Source organism: Lepisma saccharinum, chromosome 1 (genome assembly GCF_977018435.1).
Source record: "Lepisma saccharinum chromosome 1, izLepSacc3.1, whole genome shotgun sequence".
Lineage (NCBI taxonomy): Eukaryota > Metazoa > Arthropoda > Insecta > Zygentoma > Lepismatidae > Lepisma > Lepisma saccharinum.
The window spans coordinates 167,740,113-167,752,450 of record NC_139229.1 but is presented as its reverse complement, the minus strand read 5'-3'; the positions used below and the strand labels follow the sequence as shown (position 1 = coordinate 167,752,450).

The 12,338-nt window shown below is 32.7% G+C and overlaps 1 protein-coding gene across 1 annotated transcript; it reads left to right on the top strand.

The window, feature by feature from the left end:
• The first annotated feature begins 281 nt into the window (after positions 1–281).
• Positions 282–10,436, top strand: LOC145989926 (uncharacterized). Its single transcript, XM_083125448.1, has 2 exons — positions 282–347; positions 8,725–10,436. Exon 2 carries the CDS (start codon positions 8,741–8,743, stop codon positions 9,800–9,802), a length of 1,062 nt encoding a protein of 353 aa, XP_082981574.1. The 5' UTR covers positions 282–347; positions 8,725–8,740; the 3' UTR covers positions 9,803–10,436.
• Positions 10,437–12,338: the final 1,902 nt, after the last annotated feature.

Genomic DNA, 12,338 nt, shown 5'->3' with positions numbered 1-12,338 from the left:
CAGTAAGAAGACTCCTCGGTGTGCCTCGAAGGAGTGAAGAATAGTAAATGTTTAACTATACTAACATTCCCAAACTGTGTGATCGTCTAGAATCAACTAACAGAACTACCCAACACACAATTTAGATCGAAAAAAAAGAAAGAAAAAAAAACGTAATAAGAAAAGTGAGAGTCTGAACTTGGCCAAAAGTCACCAAAACAGGTGAAGGCCATTAATGAAACCAAGCAAGCAAGCAAGCAACACAGAATACTAACTACGGTCAACCAATCTCCCATTAGACTGAAACAGCCAGTTCAGCTAGTTTGCTTTTTGCTTCACTGTTGTTGAGCTTAAAGTACTGTAAAATAGTAAGTTTGTTTTTATTTCTTCTATTTTTTAAAAATTTAATGGTCTAAATTATTAAACTCATAAAGCGTATTGCGTATTAACTTAATAATTAATACATACTAACTTATAAGGGTAAAAATTGACGTTGTTTAGAGTAGGCTTACGAGTACCCCAGCTTTTTCAACACGTCTTTCGTTCAGTACCCAGATGTAGTCTTTTGCTATAGGAAAATAATGCTGACTTGGTAAAAATTTACTATCCTTCGGACACCTCTATTTTTTTGGTTTCGTCAATTTTTGACATTGATACTTACGTATCTGCTTCGCGGAACATTCCTGAAGGTGTATTAACGTTGTTTTGATGAAATTAATTGCAATTTTTCACATTACCAGAACGTCTTTCTGGTAGGTGTTTTTCCTTGCCTGAGACACAATATCGCGAGTACACCTTCCTACATAATTGCGCGTCCGGCTTCTCTTTTGCCAAATTTTTGACATTCGAACTTACGTATCTGCTTCGCGGAACATTCCTGAACGTGTATTGACGTTGTTTTGATGAAAGTAAGAGCAATTTTTCACCTTACGATTACTTCTTCCTCCTACATTTCCGTTTGCCTCACACACAACATGGCGCGGACACCTTCGTAAATAATAACGCGTAGGAATGACGCATCGGCCTTGTTTTTTCTCGATTTTCAATTGTTATGCAGTGTTTCAACCTTCGGAACCCAAGAAATGCCCGTCGACAAACTTAATCAGATCTATTTCTTTTTAACTTTATTTTTCGCGTTCTGACACCAAATTTTAACTATGTATCCCAACCTAACTGAACTAACCTATCCACGCACCAATGGTTCGTGGGGCTAGCGCCAATGGTTCGTTGGACTATCCGAGAATGGTGTGTGGGGCTACGAATATGTTTTTCGAAACCAATTTTTAACTATTGAAACCTTTGCGTGGCCCTACTAACCTATCCACGTGCCAATGGTTCATGGGGCTAGCGCCAATGGTTCGTGGGGCTATCTTTTTCACTATTGAAACCTTTGCGTGGCCCTACTAACCTATCCATGTGCCAATGGTTTTTGGGGCTAGCGCCAATGGTTCGTGGGCTATCTTTTTCACTATTGAAACCTTTGCGTGGCCCTACTAACCTATCCATGCACCAATGGTTCGTGGGGCTAGCGCCAATGGTTTGTCCACACCCAGCGCAAACTTTACAACACACCCACCACACGTCATTCTCCAAACCCTCGATCCACAGTTCTAACTCTCGTCGCAAACGCAGGCAGTTCGAAGCACTGGATACCAACAAAACACAATCACGACACGTCATGATAGTCACGACGGTGTATGAAGGTGATGGTGTATGAAGGTGTACGAACTTCATGGTATACGCAGATGTACGCGCCAAACGCTATCTCCGTCGGAGAATTAATTTTCAACGAACAACATGAATTTCAGCTATGAAACATTGCAACATCACACAAAACACCTTCTCGATGTTTGACAATGCTACAGGAACTTATTACGGTTGTAGTCTCTTCTGTACAAATAAATAAATGTGTCCGAAGGATAGTCAACTAGTACCAAATAGGTCTATATAGAAGGAGAGAGAACCACCCTTTCTTCTATAACTTCTGCTTTTGTGTAGTCTTCCAATACCAAAGCCAACATATTCGGGTCTTTGTTGCCGGTCCATTAAAATAAATTAAAAGGTACCTTACAGAGGGTTACAGAGCAAGCAAGAAGAGCGTTTAAGTAAACAGTAGCCTAGCCAGCATTTAAATATAGAAAAAAATGACACTGATGCTTAGCCATTGTTTGGCTCTCCCCCTACAAAGCAAGCAACACAAAATGAACAAATTACTGTCAACAATATAGGTACCATACAGTACATCATATCATATGATATGATATGATTTATTTCATTCCTTTGACCATTGTACAGTGGTTGTTTTCCACACATGGTATGGAACATGTCAGCACATTACAGTTAATAATTATTTTCAAATAGGTACAAGTGTGAAGATATTATACATAACATTTAAAAAACATTGATTACATTATAATTGATTCTCCTTGTTCTTGCTGTTAGCTGCAAGGTTTACAGTAATTTACATACATATAATAGATAAGAAATCAATACATACATATACATGTCCTAGGAGTTCATTTAGGATGTTACAATTTGCAATTTATTGTCAGGTACTCTTTAACAGAATAAAAACAATGATCTAATAGGTATTTTTTTACATGCTTTTTATATGAGGTAGCTGATTGTATTATTTTTATGTCACTTGGAAGGTTATTGAAACAGTGAACAGCCATGTATTTAGGTCCTTTCTCAAATCACAAAACATTTTAGTGAGCTCGTGTCCAACATTATACTGTATTATAGCTATTATGTTAATTATTGTGATTCGCTCTAAGTACCAGCGCTTCATAATCATGTACCATTAGCATTGTCATTGACTTACTGTGGTACTAGCACATGTCCATGCGCCAGCGTATCTGTACTACCAGGAATTAGAGATCTTTTATCATCTTTCCAACTGAGTGACTTCTTATTTAACTCTTCTGTATAAATTTCATGTTTATGACTCCTAATAACATGCTGTTTATGCAAGCACTCTTTTTGATTGAATAAGCAATTTTTATAGTCCTCAAATTGGATTTCTTTCTTTAATACAGCTTTTTTAATTCCTTTCAATCGTTTGTCTACCTTATCATCAGTTCTATATGCATACATTTTACTCCTTAACCCAATAAATTCTAACATTGGTTTGCCATTTAATTCGTCTTTCATTTTTCCAATTACTTTTTTATTTTTTTCACTATATAATTCGCTATCCTTAGGATAATCACTCGTATCAAATAAATCAGAATTATTTTTCATAAAAGTATAATAATCGTGATTTTTGAGTTCAAATATGTATGCGTCGGTGTCTATGTATAATAATTTTATATCAGTATCAAATTCATTCTTTAATATATTATAGTAAAAATCATACATTAGAGCTTTAGATAAATCTAGCACAGCCTGCCCAATATAAATAGGTTTATCAAATTTAACTGATGTTTTATAATTATGAACTGCAACCAAGTATTTACTAAAAATGGTTCTAGACTTAAAATTAGGTTTATTTATTGCTTTCTGGACTTTATTGTCATCACAGTATAATTTAATATTTTGTTGTTTTCTAACTGACTGCATAGATTTACCAAATACACTATTAGACATTAATTTCCAAAAATCTTTTTCAAAGTCATTTTTTGCTTTCTGTCGCTGTTCAGTATTAAATTTAATATATGGGGCAATAAAATCAGATTGAGTAAATTTAATTCCTCTGTGAATTTTTGTTATTTTCATTCCCAATTCTGTATATAGTTTTAATATTTTATAGTGAACAACATAATTCTTTTTATCATAGAAGTGACATAGCAACTTTGGTACTTTACCACCTGGGGGTATTGCATTCTCGGGTGCAAGTGGAAGGTCATTGAACTTATTTTGAAGATCTTTTGGTAAAGATAAATCTACTTCTAATAGATAACCAGTTTTATCATCAGAATTTAAAATATGTGCAGCAGAGCGCCCAGTAGGGCTAGCACTTCGTGTGCTGCTTGTTAGTGACTTTTCTAAATTATTTAATTCTTCTTCAGTCATCCATTTAAAATTCTTTTGTGGTAATTTCTGTGATAATGAGTGACCATATAAATTATTCATATCATTATAGTGAATTTGTGTGTTCGTGTCTGCTTTAGAATATCTATTGGAGCACTGACTTATTCCACCTCTTATTCCTTTTTCGAAAAACAGATACATTTCATAATCAGTTAATTGTTTTAATTGAACCTTGGTATATTTAAGCATACAATCCCAAGCTAAAGCTGGTGTTGTATAGTACCAAACAGGATCTAACCCATATGAACTATTTAATCCTAAGTCTCTAAAATTTTCAAATACATCTGCTAATAATAAAACGTCTAATTTTAAATATAAATCATGCCATTCGCCTAAATATTTAATTTTTAATTTATTCCATACTTTTTGAGCATGGTCATAGTCACTCCAAGAAATATTTTCTTTGGTTAAATTAGAATAAAATTTTTCAATTGCTGGTAATTTTGTATCATTAAACTTAGCGAAGCTGTCCATATATTCGTAAGCATAAATTCCTTTTCTTATAGTTCGATTATCTTGCTTCCTAAATATTATATTTAATTCTTCATTTGAAAAGTATTTTATTATTTCTCTTAGCTGTTCCGGTACTAAATTCGATGAGAGATTATCTAAACTGCTGGCTAAAAATCTAAAAGAATCAATAAATCTTAGTTCAATTAAACCTTCATTTGTCCTCAATACTTTACTAAACGAGATATATTTTTCTTCATTATTTGGAATTAGTTTTAGTTTTGATTTAGACGACCACCCAGCGTCCTTTGGACTTAGCCCTCCGGGGGCCTCCTCTCCCAGATTTTTTATAAACAGATGGCAATCATATGAGGACAAGTTATGAAATAAAATTGGAATAAAAAGTGGTTGTTTGTATTTTAAATTACAATTATTACAAGCAGCCCCTCTGTATTTTCCAGTAAAATGATCATGATCTCTTACTTTTGGATTATCTTTGGTAAATTCATTATTACACAAATAACATACTGTAGCTGTTAAATGTTTAATTTTTATTTTGTTTGTGAATTTCATATCTTCATTTTTCTTTAATAATTTTTGTATTGTTATTGCATTTTCAGTTATCTTATTTATAAAGCATTTATCAGCAGTTTCACACTTATGTATGTGTAAAGGATTTTCTATGTTTCCGTAAACGCTTTTTACATAAAGTCCATAACTACAAGGAATATGAAGTTGTATCTTATTGGTATATGATTCACTAGGGTTTGGTTCACATGTCTGAATTGGCTTTAAGATTGATTCAAAATCACAGTAAATTACATATGGGTGTCTAAGCATTCTTTGAAAATTTTTAAATGATATTGTAGGTTTAATTTCTGTTCCATTTTCTATAATTTTAGATTTTGGCATAACAGGCAAGCAGGTTTCATTGTTATTACATATTACTTGATGTTTCTTAACAGCTTCTTCAGTTCTAGCACTATAATTTAAACATCTTCTGCAGAAATATTTTTTATTATTATTAATTTTTAATTGGTTATTTAATAAACAACTTAAATTTTTATCCAACAGTAATGGTTTTTGGTGCTGTTACCAAAATAAAGCAGGTCAATATTATTTTCAAACTCTTGTTTTTTATTATGATATAATGGGTATATGCTACCATTTTCATACCCAAATACAGTTACATTAATTTTATTCTTTGCTTCAAATTTAGGTATCTGATCAATAGTAACCGGATATTTTACACAATCAAAATCTAAGTTATGATTAATGTTTTTATATTTCGATGGCCTTTCTTTATTTTTTACTGGTTCCTATAAACAAGATAACACACTATATTTAAAGCACTCATTATCAACATTTTTAACATTAATACAAGCTTGCTTAGCTTCTATCCATTCAGGTAATTTTATATATGAACTTCCACTTAATGGTTTATATTTATTAATATTAATTCTTAAATTGTTTATTCTGCTTATAGCCCAGCCTTTCGCTTCTAATTCATCACATCTGGCTATAAATAAATCTCTTTGTGTATCCCAGAAATTATTAAGTTCTTCCAACGATCTGATTATTACATTAGGTAGTTGAAACTTATGAACCATTTCATGTTCTAAATTTTTAAAATCACATTCTAACTCTAAATTAATTTTAATATTTTTATGAATTTCTAAAGCATTTTTAATAAGATTATTCGCTTTATTCTTAATTGAGTCCATATAGTAAAACAAATCAGAATCTCCTTCTTTATTGTTATGTTGATAAGTTAATAACCTACCTTTAAAAGCAACTTCAACTAAAATAAAATCAGGTTCAGGATTATGTTTAGCTTTATGAAGCTGTAGCCTTGTTTCTTTAATATACTTACCACAAACATCACATTTTATTTGTTTTATTCTTTTTTCTTTGGAGGTGCTATTATGTCTTGATCAAATGGAAATAAATCATTATTTTTTTTGTTTTCTTTTTCTCTTTTCCTTCTTTCATATTGCCTGATTATCTGTATAATCAGATCAGCTTTTTTATATCTTGTAATATATTGTATTTTTAAAAGTTTTGCAATGTTATATAATTCTGGTAGTTTAAGTTTATTTAAACGTTCTTCCATTTTAAGACAACCAATTTATTATAAAAAAAAATATTCAATAAACACCTACCCCCTTATTATGCAATTTAGTTTTTAAGTGTCTTTGATAGTGTGTTTTGGTATAATATCTTCCACATTCACATAACAAACGTTCATAATTTGAAAGTATTTTGCATTGTTTACATCTTCTATCAACATATTTACCGTTGTAAAATTCATCTGGATGTTTAAATAGTAAACAAACAGAACAACGAAGCGCAGCGAGACTACTTGAAGGATCAAGGTTGTCCATTTATTTCGGAAAAGATATTTTCAATAAAACGCACCGAAGGTGCTAAGCGGGCAGCCGCAGCTTGACCGCGCCTAATCTAGCTAAAGTTATTATTTTATTCTCGTGTTCTTTAAATTGTGCGTTCATATTTCTAATCATAATTCTTTCAAACTCATTGGTTGCAGAATCTTCTGATCTGTATAAACCTTTCATTCTTCTTTGAAATTCAGCGATCTGTGTTGTGTCAACTTGATTCATTTATTTATACCCAATATTTTTTCAATTTAGAAATTTATTGCAAATTAGGTTTACAAATAAAATTGTATTAAATACCTTGACATTTTGTTGTACAATTATTTATGTATGCTATAAAATAAACTTAGATAATAAGTAATATATGTAAATCTTAGAAATTATCTCTTATTTTATTTTCCCATTGATAAGATTTTTTTATAAAAATCTTTTAACTTTACCGTTAATTATATTTTTCCCTTCAGGAATATTAACTATTTGGATTTTTTCAATATCTTTAAATGTTGGACCTTTTTTACTAGTTTTCATTTCTAATAATTCTTTTTTAGAATATTCATTAATACCTTTCTTCTCAAATATAGGTTTAAAATCATCTTGAAACTTTATATCTTTTAAAGTTTTATTCATATATCTACTTATCTTCTTATTGTCTTTTGTTTCTATTATCATCATACTAAACATTTTGTTCATTTCGTCTATACCACTTTCGTCATTGTGTTTAGATGCTTGTTTTGTTATAATTTTTTTATATTCCTGTTCTCGGGCTAATAATTTATCAATTATTTCTTGATTTCTAAAATTGGAGTATTTATATATTTCTTTAGTAATATGTGTGTTACTCAATGCTTTAAAAAATTTTATTATCATTTCTTTATATGAATCTGGAAGACGTTTTAGGTTTTTAACACCATTATTGATAGTTTGAATATTATAACCCGATTCTTCAATTAATTCTTGTAATTCAGGTACATTGGTTATTAAATTATCTAAACCTATTAATTCACTCTCACTGGGGGTAAATAATTTGATTTGTTTTTCCATTTATATATATATTTTATTTTAGAATATTTACCTTACCACATTTCTTTACCTTACTATATTACGGGATTTCTTTACCTTACTATATTACTGTATTACCTTACTATTTTGCAATACCATACCTTACAGTATTACTGTATAATAAAAATACATAAATATACATAAATAAAAGATGTCAAGACCGATTACTCCAGATGAATTTGTTAAACTTTTAAAATCTTATAATTTCTTAAATAATTCAATTAATTCTTTTTGCAACAAATATAAAGTTAATTCTAAAACTGTAGTAAAATATTTAAAAGCCAATAATATATCCTATAATCAAAAAGGAGTTGTTAATTTACCACCCCGAGATAATTATGGGCGTTTTATGTTAAATTTAAAGGTTAAATCACAAATTATAGTAAAACCTAAATCTAATACAAATAATGAAGCTGGGTTAAATAATGTAAAATGCAAGGAAGTTATATTTCAAGAACCATTGAAAAAATGTCGATCACTAAAAGACTTGAATAATCTTTAATTAGTTTAAATATTCAGTTTCATAATTACAATTTCTCATTTGTGTAATTTTTGAATTTCTTATACTAGCCAGAAAAAGGGAAAGGCTGTGATTTAGATGTGGTGTAGTGACATTTTGTTAAAATTTAAGATTCTAAATTTTAGACATGGTGCTATGGTTTTTGTCATTGCAATAACTTTTAGGTATCATATTTTAGATCGTAAGACTTTAGTTTTAGAGATAAATCCCCTTCTACCAGTGAAATTGATATCTCCATATTATACTGCCTGTTTTTCCTGAGGTAGTTTATAATTTTTTCTTTCTCAGGTCCAACCTAGGCAAGATGGGTTTTTTTGATGACGTAGTTGCCAACTACAAGAAAGACAACTTCAGGATTCTAGAGTTTCTACAGTCTAGACCACCGAGTACTCCACAAGAGGCTGTGGCCCCCATGAAGGACTTTAATGTGGTTCTTTTCCATGACTGTGTCATTCACAATATTTTAGAGCAACGCCTGGAGCTAGAGCCTAGCACTACACAAAAGTTGATTGAATTTTTGAGAGGGGACTTCAATGACATCACCAAACGAATCACACTTCAAGTGATGATACACTACACTAAGATGGATGTAGAACTCCAATATCGTAAATATCTTATTCGCGGTGACATGGATAAGTTACCAGAAGCTGAAAGATTAACAAAGGCCAACTTTTTTGATGAGTGTATAGAGTCATTTGTGACTCATGCAAATATGGATTGCGGAGTTGATGGAGTAGTGTGGTTATTGCCCGAATATACAAAGAAGGACATTCAGAATGCTCTCTGTAGCAAAGCAATGATAAGTGCATTTGAGGAAGCCATGAAAAAGCTGGACAGCACACCCATTCCAGATTTTGGCAAAGAAATTGCTAATCTGAAGATATACGGTGTTAAGAATTTTGCTCCCTTGAGGAACTTGCGTGGAGCCTGCTTAGTAGATGGGATCCTGCTTTGCATCAACAATTTGGCGGGATATGAAGGAACTGCTATTAATAAGGCTGACATGATAACACTTTCCGCGCATGAATGTACCCATTTTTTAGGACGTCTTATGTTCAATGATTTTAACTTTTCAAGCCCAAGCAAATGTTTGAGTGATGATTGTCAAAAACGACTTGATCAAGTTCTTCCAGATACATCCTTAGAAATGGGACGGCATACAGAGCTACTTTTATTTGAAGGGGTCCAACCAAACTGGGATGCATCCACAGAAGAAGTCGCTACAATATTTAACACCCGTTTGCATACCTATACAACCTATCCAATTATTAGGTCAACTGAGCGGAAGACACTAGGCTTAAGAATCCGTACACCTGCTTCTCCACCATTTGGAATCGATATTGAAGACAAAGACTACTTTTGCTAGTTTTATTGTTAAGTGGGACAACACAGCTCCTGTTGGAGACTTTAATATTGTTTGAAACGAAAGCATTCAACAAGCGTTGCAAATCGCCAAGCAGTTTGATTAACGGTTTGCAAATAATGAGTATGTGTACATTAGGTATAAATGAAATATCTCTATGGGTTCTGGAATACAATACTATATGTACAAAATTATGAAACTCCTTGTGTGGGATTTGTGTGATCCTTGAAAAAGTCTTCTGCACTTACATAATTAATATTTTTTGTAACCGGGTTTGTGTGTGCATAAATTCCTGATTGGGATTTGTCTTGAAAGATAGGGGTGGCAAACCCTACAATTGTTTTGGTTTTCTTGTATGTTGTGTTACGTTGAATGAAGGACCATTGCACCATGTTTCAGTACATTATATCATTTTGAAACTCATGTAATATATCTTCAAATGATTTGGTAGAGTAAACAGAACATTTGAGTTGGAAGAAGCTATTTGAAAATAATTATGAACTATGGAAGTGAAAGATATGGATGTATAAGATATTCCAAAAACACATTTCCAATGCATGGTATATCCGGAGCATTTTTTGTTGTTGTTTTGACGTCTACTTTCTTGATGATTCTAAATATAATATTGTTGAGCTAAGTTAGTCTGTTTATTCATTTTTGTACCTGACGAATTTGTAAATGGATTCTGGATGTACAGGTGGTAGACCAGCAACAGCTGAACCTCGCCCAGCAATAAAGTCCAATTCAATTCAATTCAATTCAATTCATAGTAATTCTGAAAATTCAGCTCTTTTCATGTCCATTATAAGAATATTGCGATAAGCAAAGTATATAATTGTGATTTAGAGAAAGTCGAGACGAAGGGTGAGAAAAAAAATATCCTGGCCAGCATGGGGGTCGAACCCACGACCTCCGCGTTATCAGCATTCAGAATGGCTCTAACCAACTGAGCTAACGTGCCTACTTGACGGCAACACTGGATTTTAGCATTGATGCAAGCGGCAAGCGCCATAATGAAATTAATCTTTATTGAATCAACGTTCTGAAGAAATATCGCTTTTTTCGATTTTCGTAATTTAAGTTTTACGTTATAATCGTTGTTATCGTTTTTACGTTATTTTCGTTTTACTCGATTTTCGTTATTTTTAGTTTTCTATCGTTTTGACAGTTGGCAACTATGCTTGGAGAAGATGGCTGCCTTTTTGTTTACGCTGTCAGAAATGATCGTGGTTGTTTTTTAGGTTACAAATAAATATTTAAGTAATGTGCAGAATAGAATTTTATTTCACACGGTAAGGGAAGGTATAAATTATACAGTTTTATTCACGGGTTAGTTACATTTTCCTTGTTTATAAAAACATTTGCTCACAGAGGTGAGAGAGATTGAAGTTGTGTCGGCCTTATCTGCGTTTTGCCGTTTGCAAACACTTGAGCTGAGATAAAAATTTTCTTTGTGATTCATAACACAGTTACAAATCATATCACCATCAAGCCCAAAGTTCATGTGGCATGTGGCATTGACAAAAAAGTAAACTTTCTTAATAATGGTATTAAGACTATTTTCGATAAGCATGCCCCTACACGTACTGCACGAATAGCCAAGAAAAAAGTACCGTGGGTAACCGACAATACCAAACTATTAATGAAACTTAGAGATAATGCTCTCAGAAAATATAAACTGACGAACAATCCGTCACATTGGGATTATTATATAGAACTGCGGAATTTCACCACGTCGGTTATAAGACAGGAGAAGAAAGCCTACCTCTCGTTCCACATCAATAGAAACGTTCATGATTCGAAATTAATGTGGAAAGAGATAAAGAAATGTGGCATTTACGGAAAGGTGGAGCCGAGTGTCCCACACTTTTTAAATGATCCGCATCTGTTAAACACCCACTTTATTGACAGCGCCAGTCCCTCTAACCAAGAAACCGATCTCATCCTCGAAGAGTGCGAACGCTTCCTTACAACTACATTTACTGAAAACGGTGACACCTTCTTCTTTTGACCCGTCAAAGAAGTAGAAATTGCACAACTCGTGTCCAAAATCCATTCCAATTCCTGTGGCACAGACGGCATAAACCTAAAAATGATAATTCTTCCACACATTCTTTCACCTCTGACTCACTTGATAAATTTCTCGTTAGATAAGAACACCTTTCCCCTTGCATGGAAGGAGGCTAGAATCCTGCCCTTACCGAAGAAACGACACGTGACCGACATGAACGACTTACGACCAATTAGTATATTACCTGTCTTATCAAAAGTTATCGAGAAAGCAGTGTACAAGCAGATAGAAAGTTTTGTTACCAAAAATCAAATATTGCCTGCAGTACAGTCTGGTTTCCGACCTTCCCACAGCACCGCAACGGCGCTCATGAAAGTAACAGACGACATTTTACAAACACTAAACAAAAGTAAGGCTGCAGTCTTGGTGTTGCTTCACTTGTCCAAGGCGTTTAATCTTGTATCTCATCAGCTACTCCTTTCAAAAATGAGTTACTACGGTTTATCGCCGGGAGCAATAAAATTGTTC

Coding starts and splice junctions, on each gene's coding strand:
- LOC145989926 (XM_083125448.1), top strand. CDS start 8,741: ATGGGTTTTTTTGATGACGTAGTTGCCAACTACAAGAAAGACAACTTC.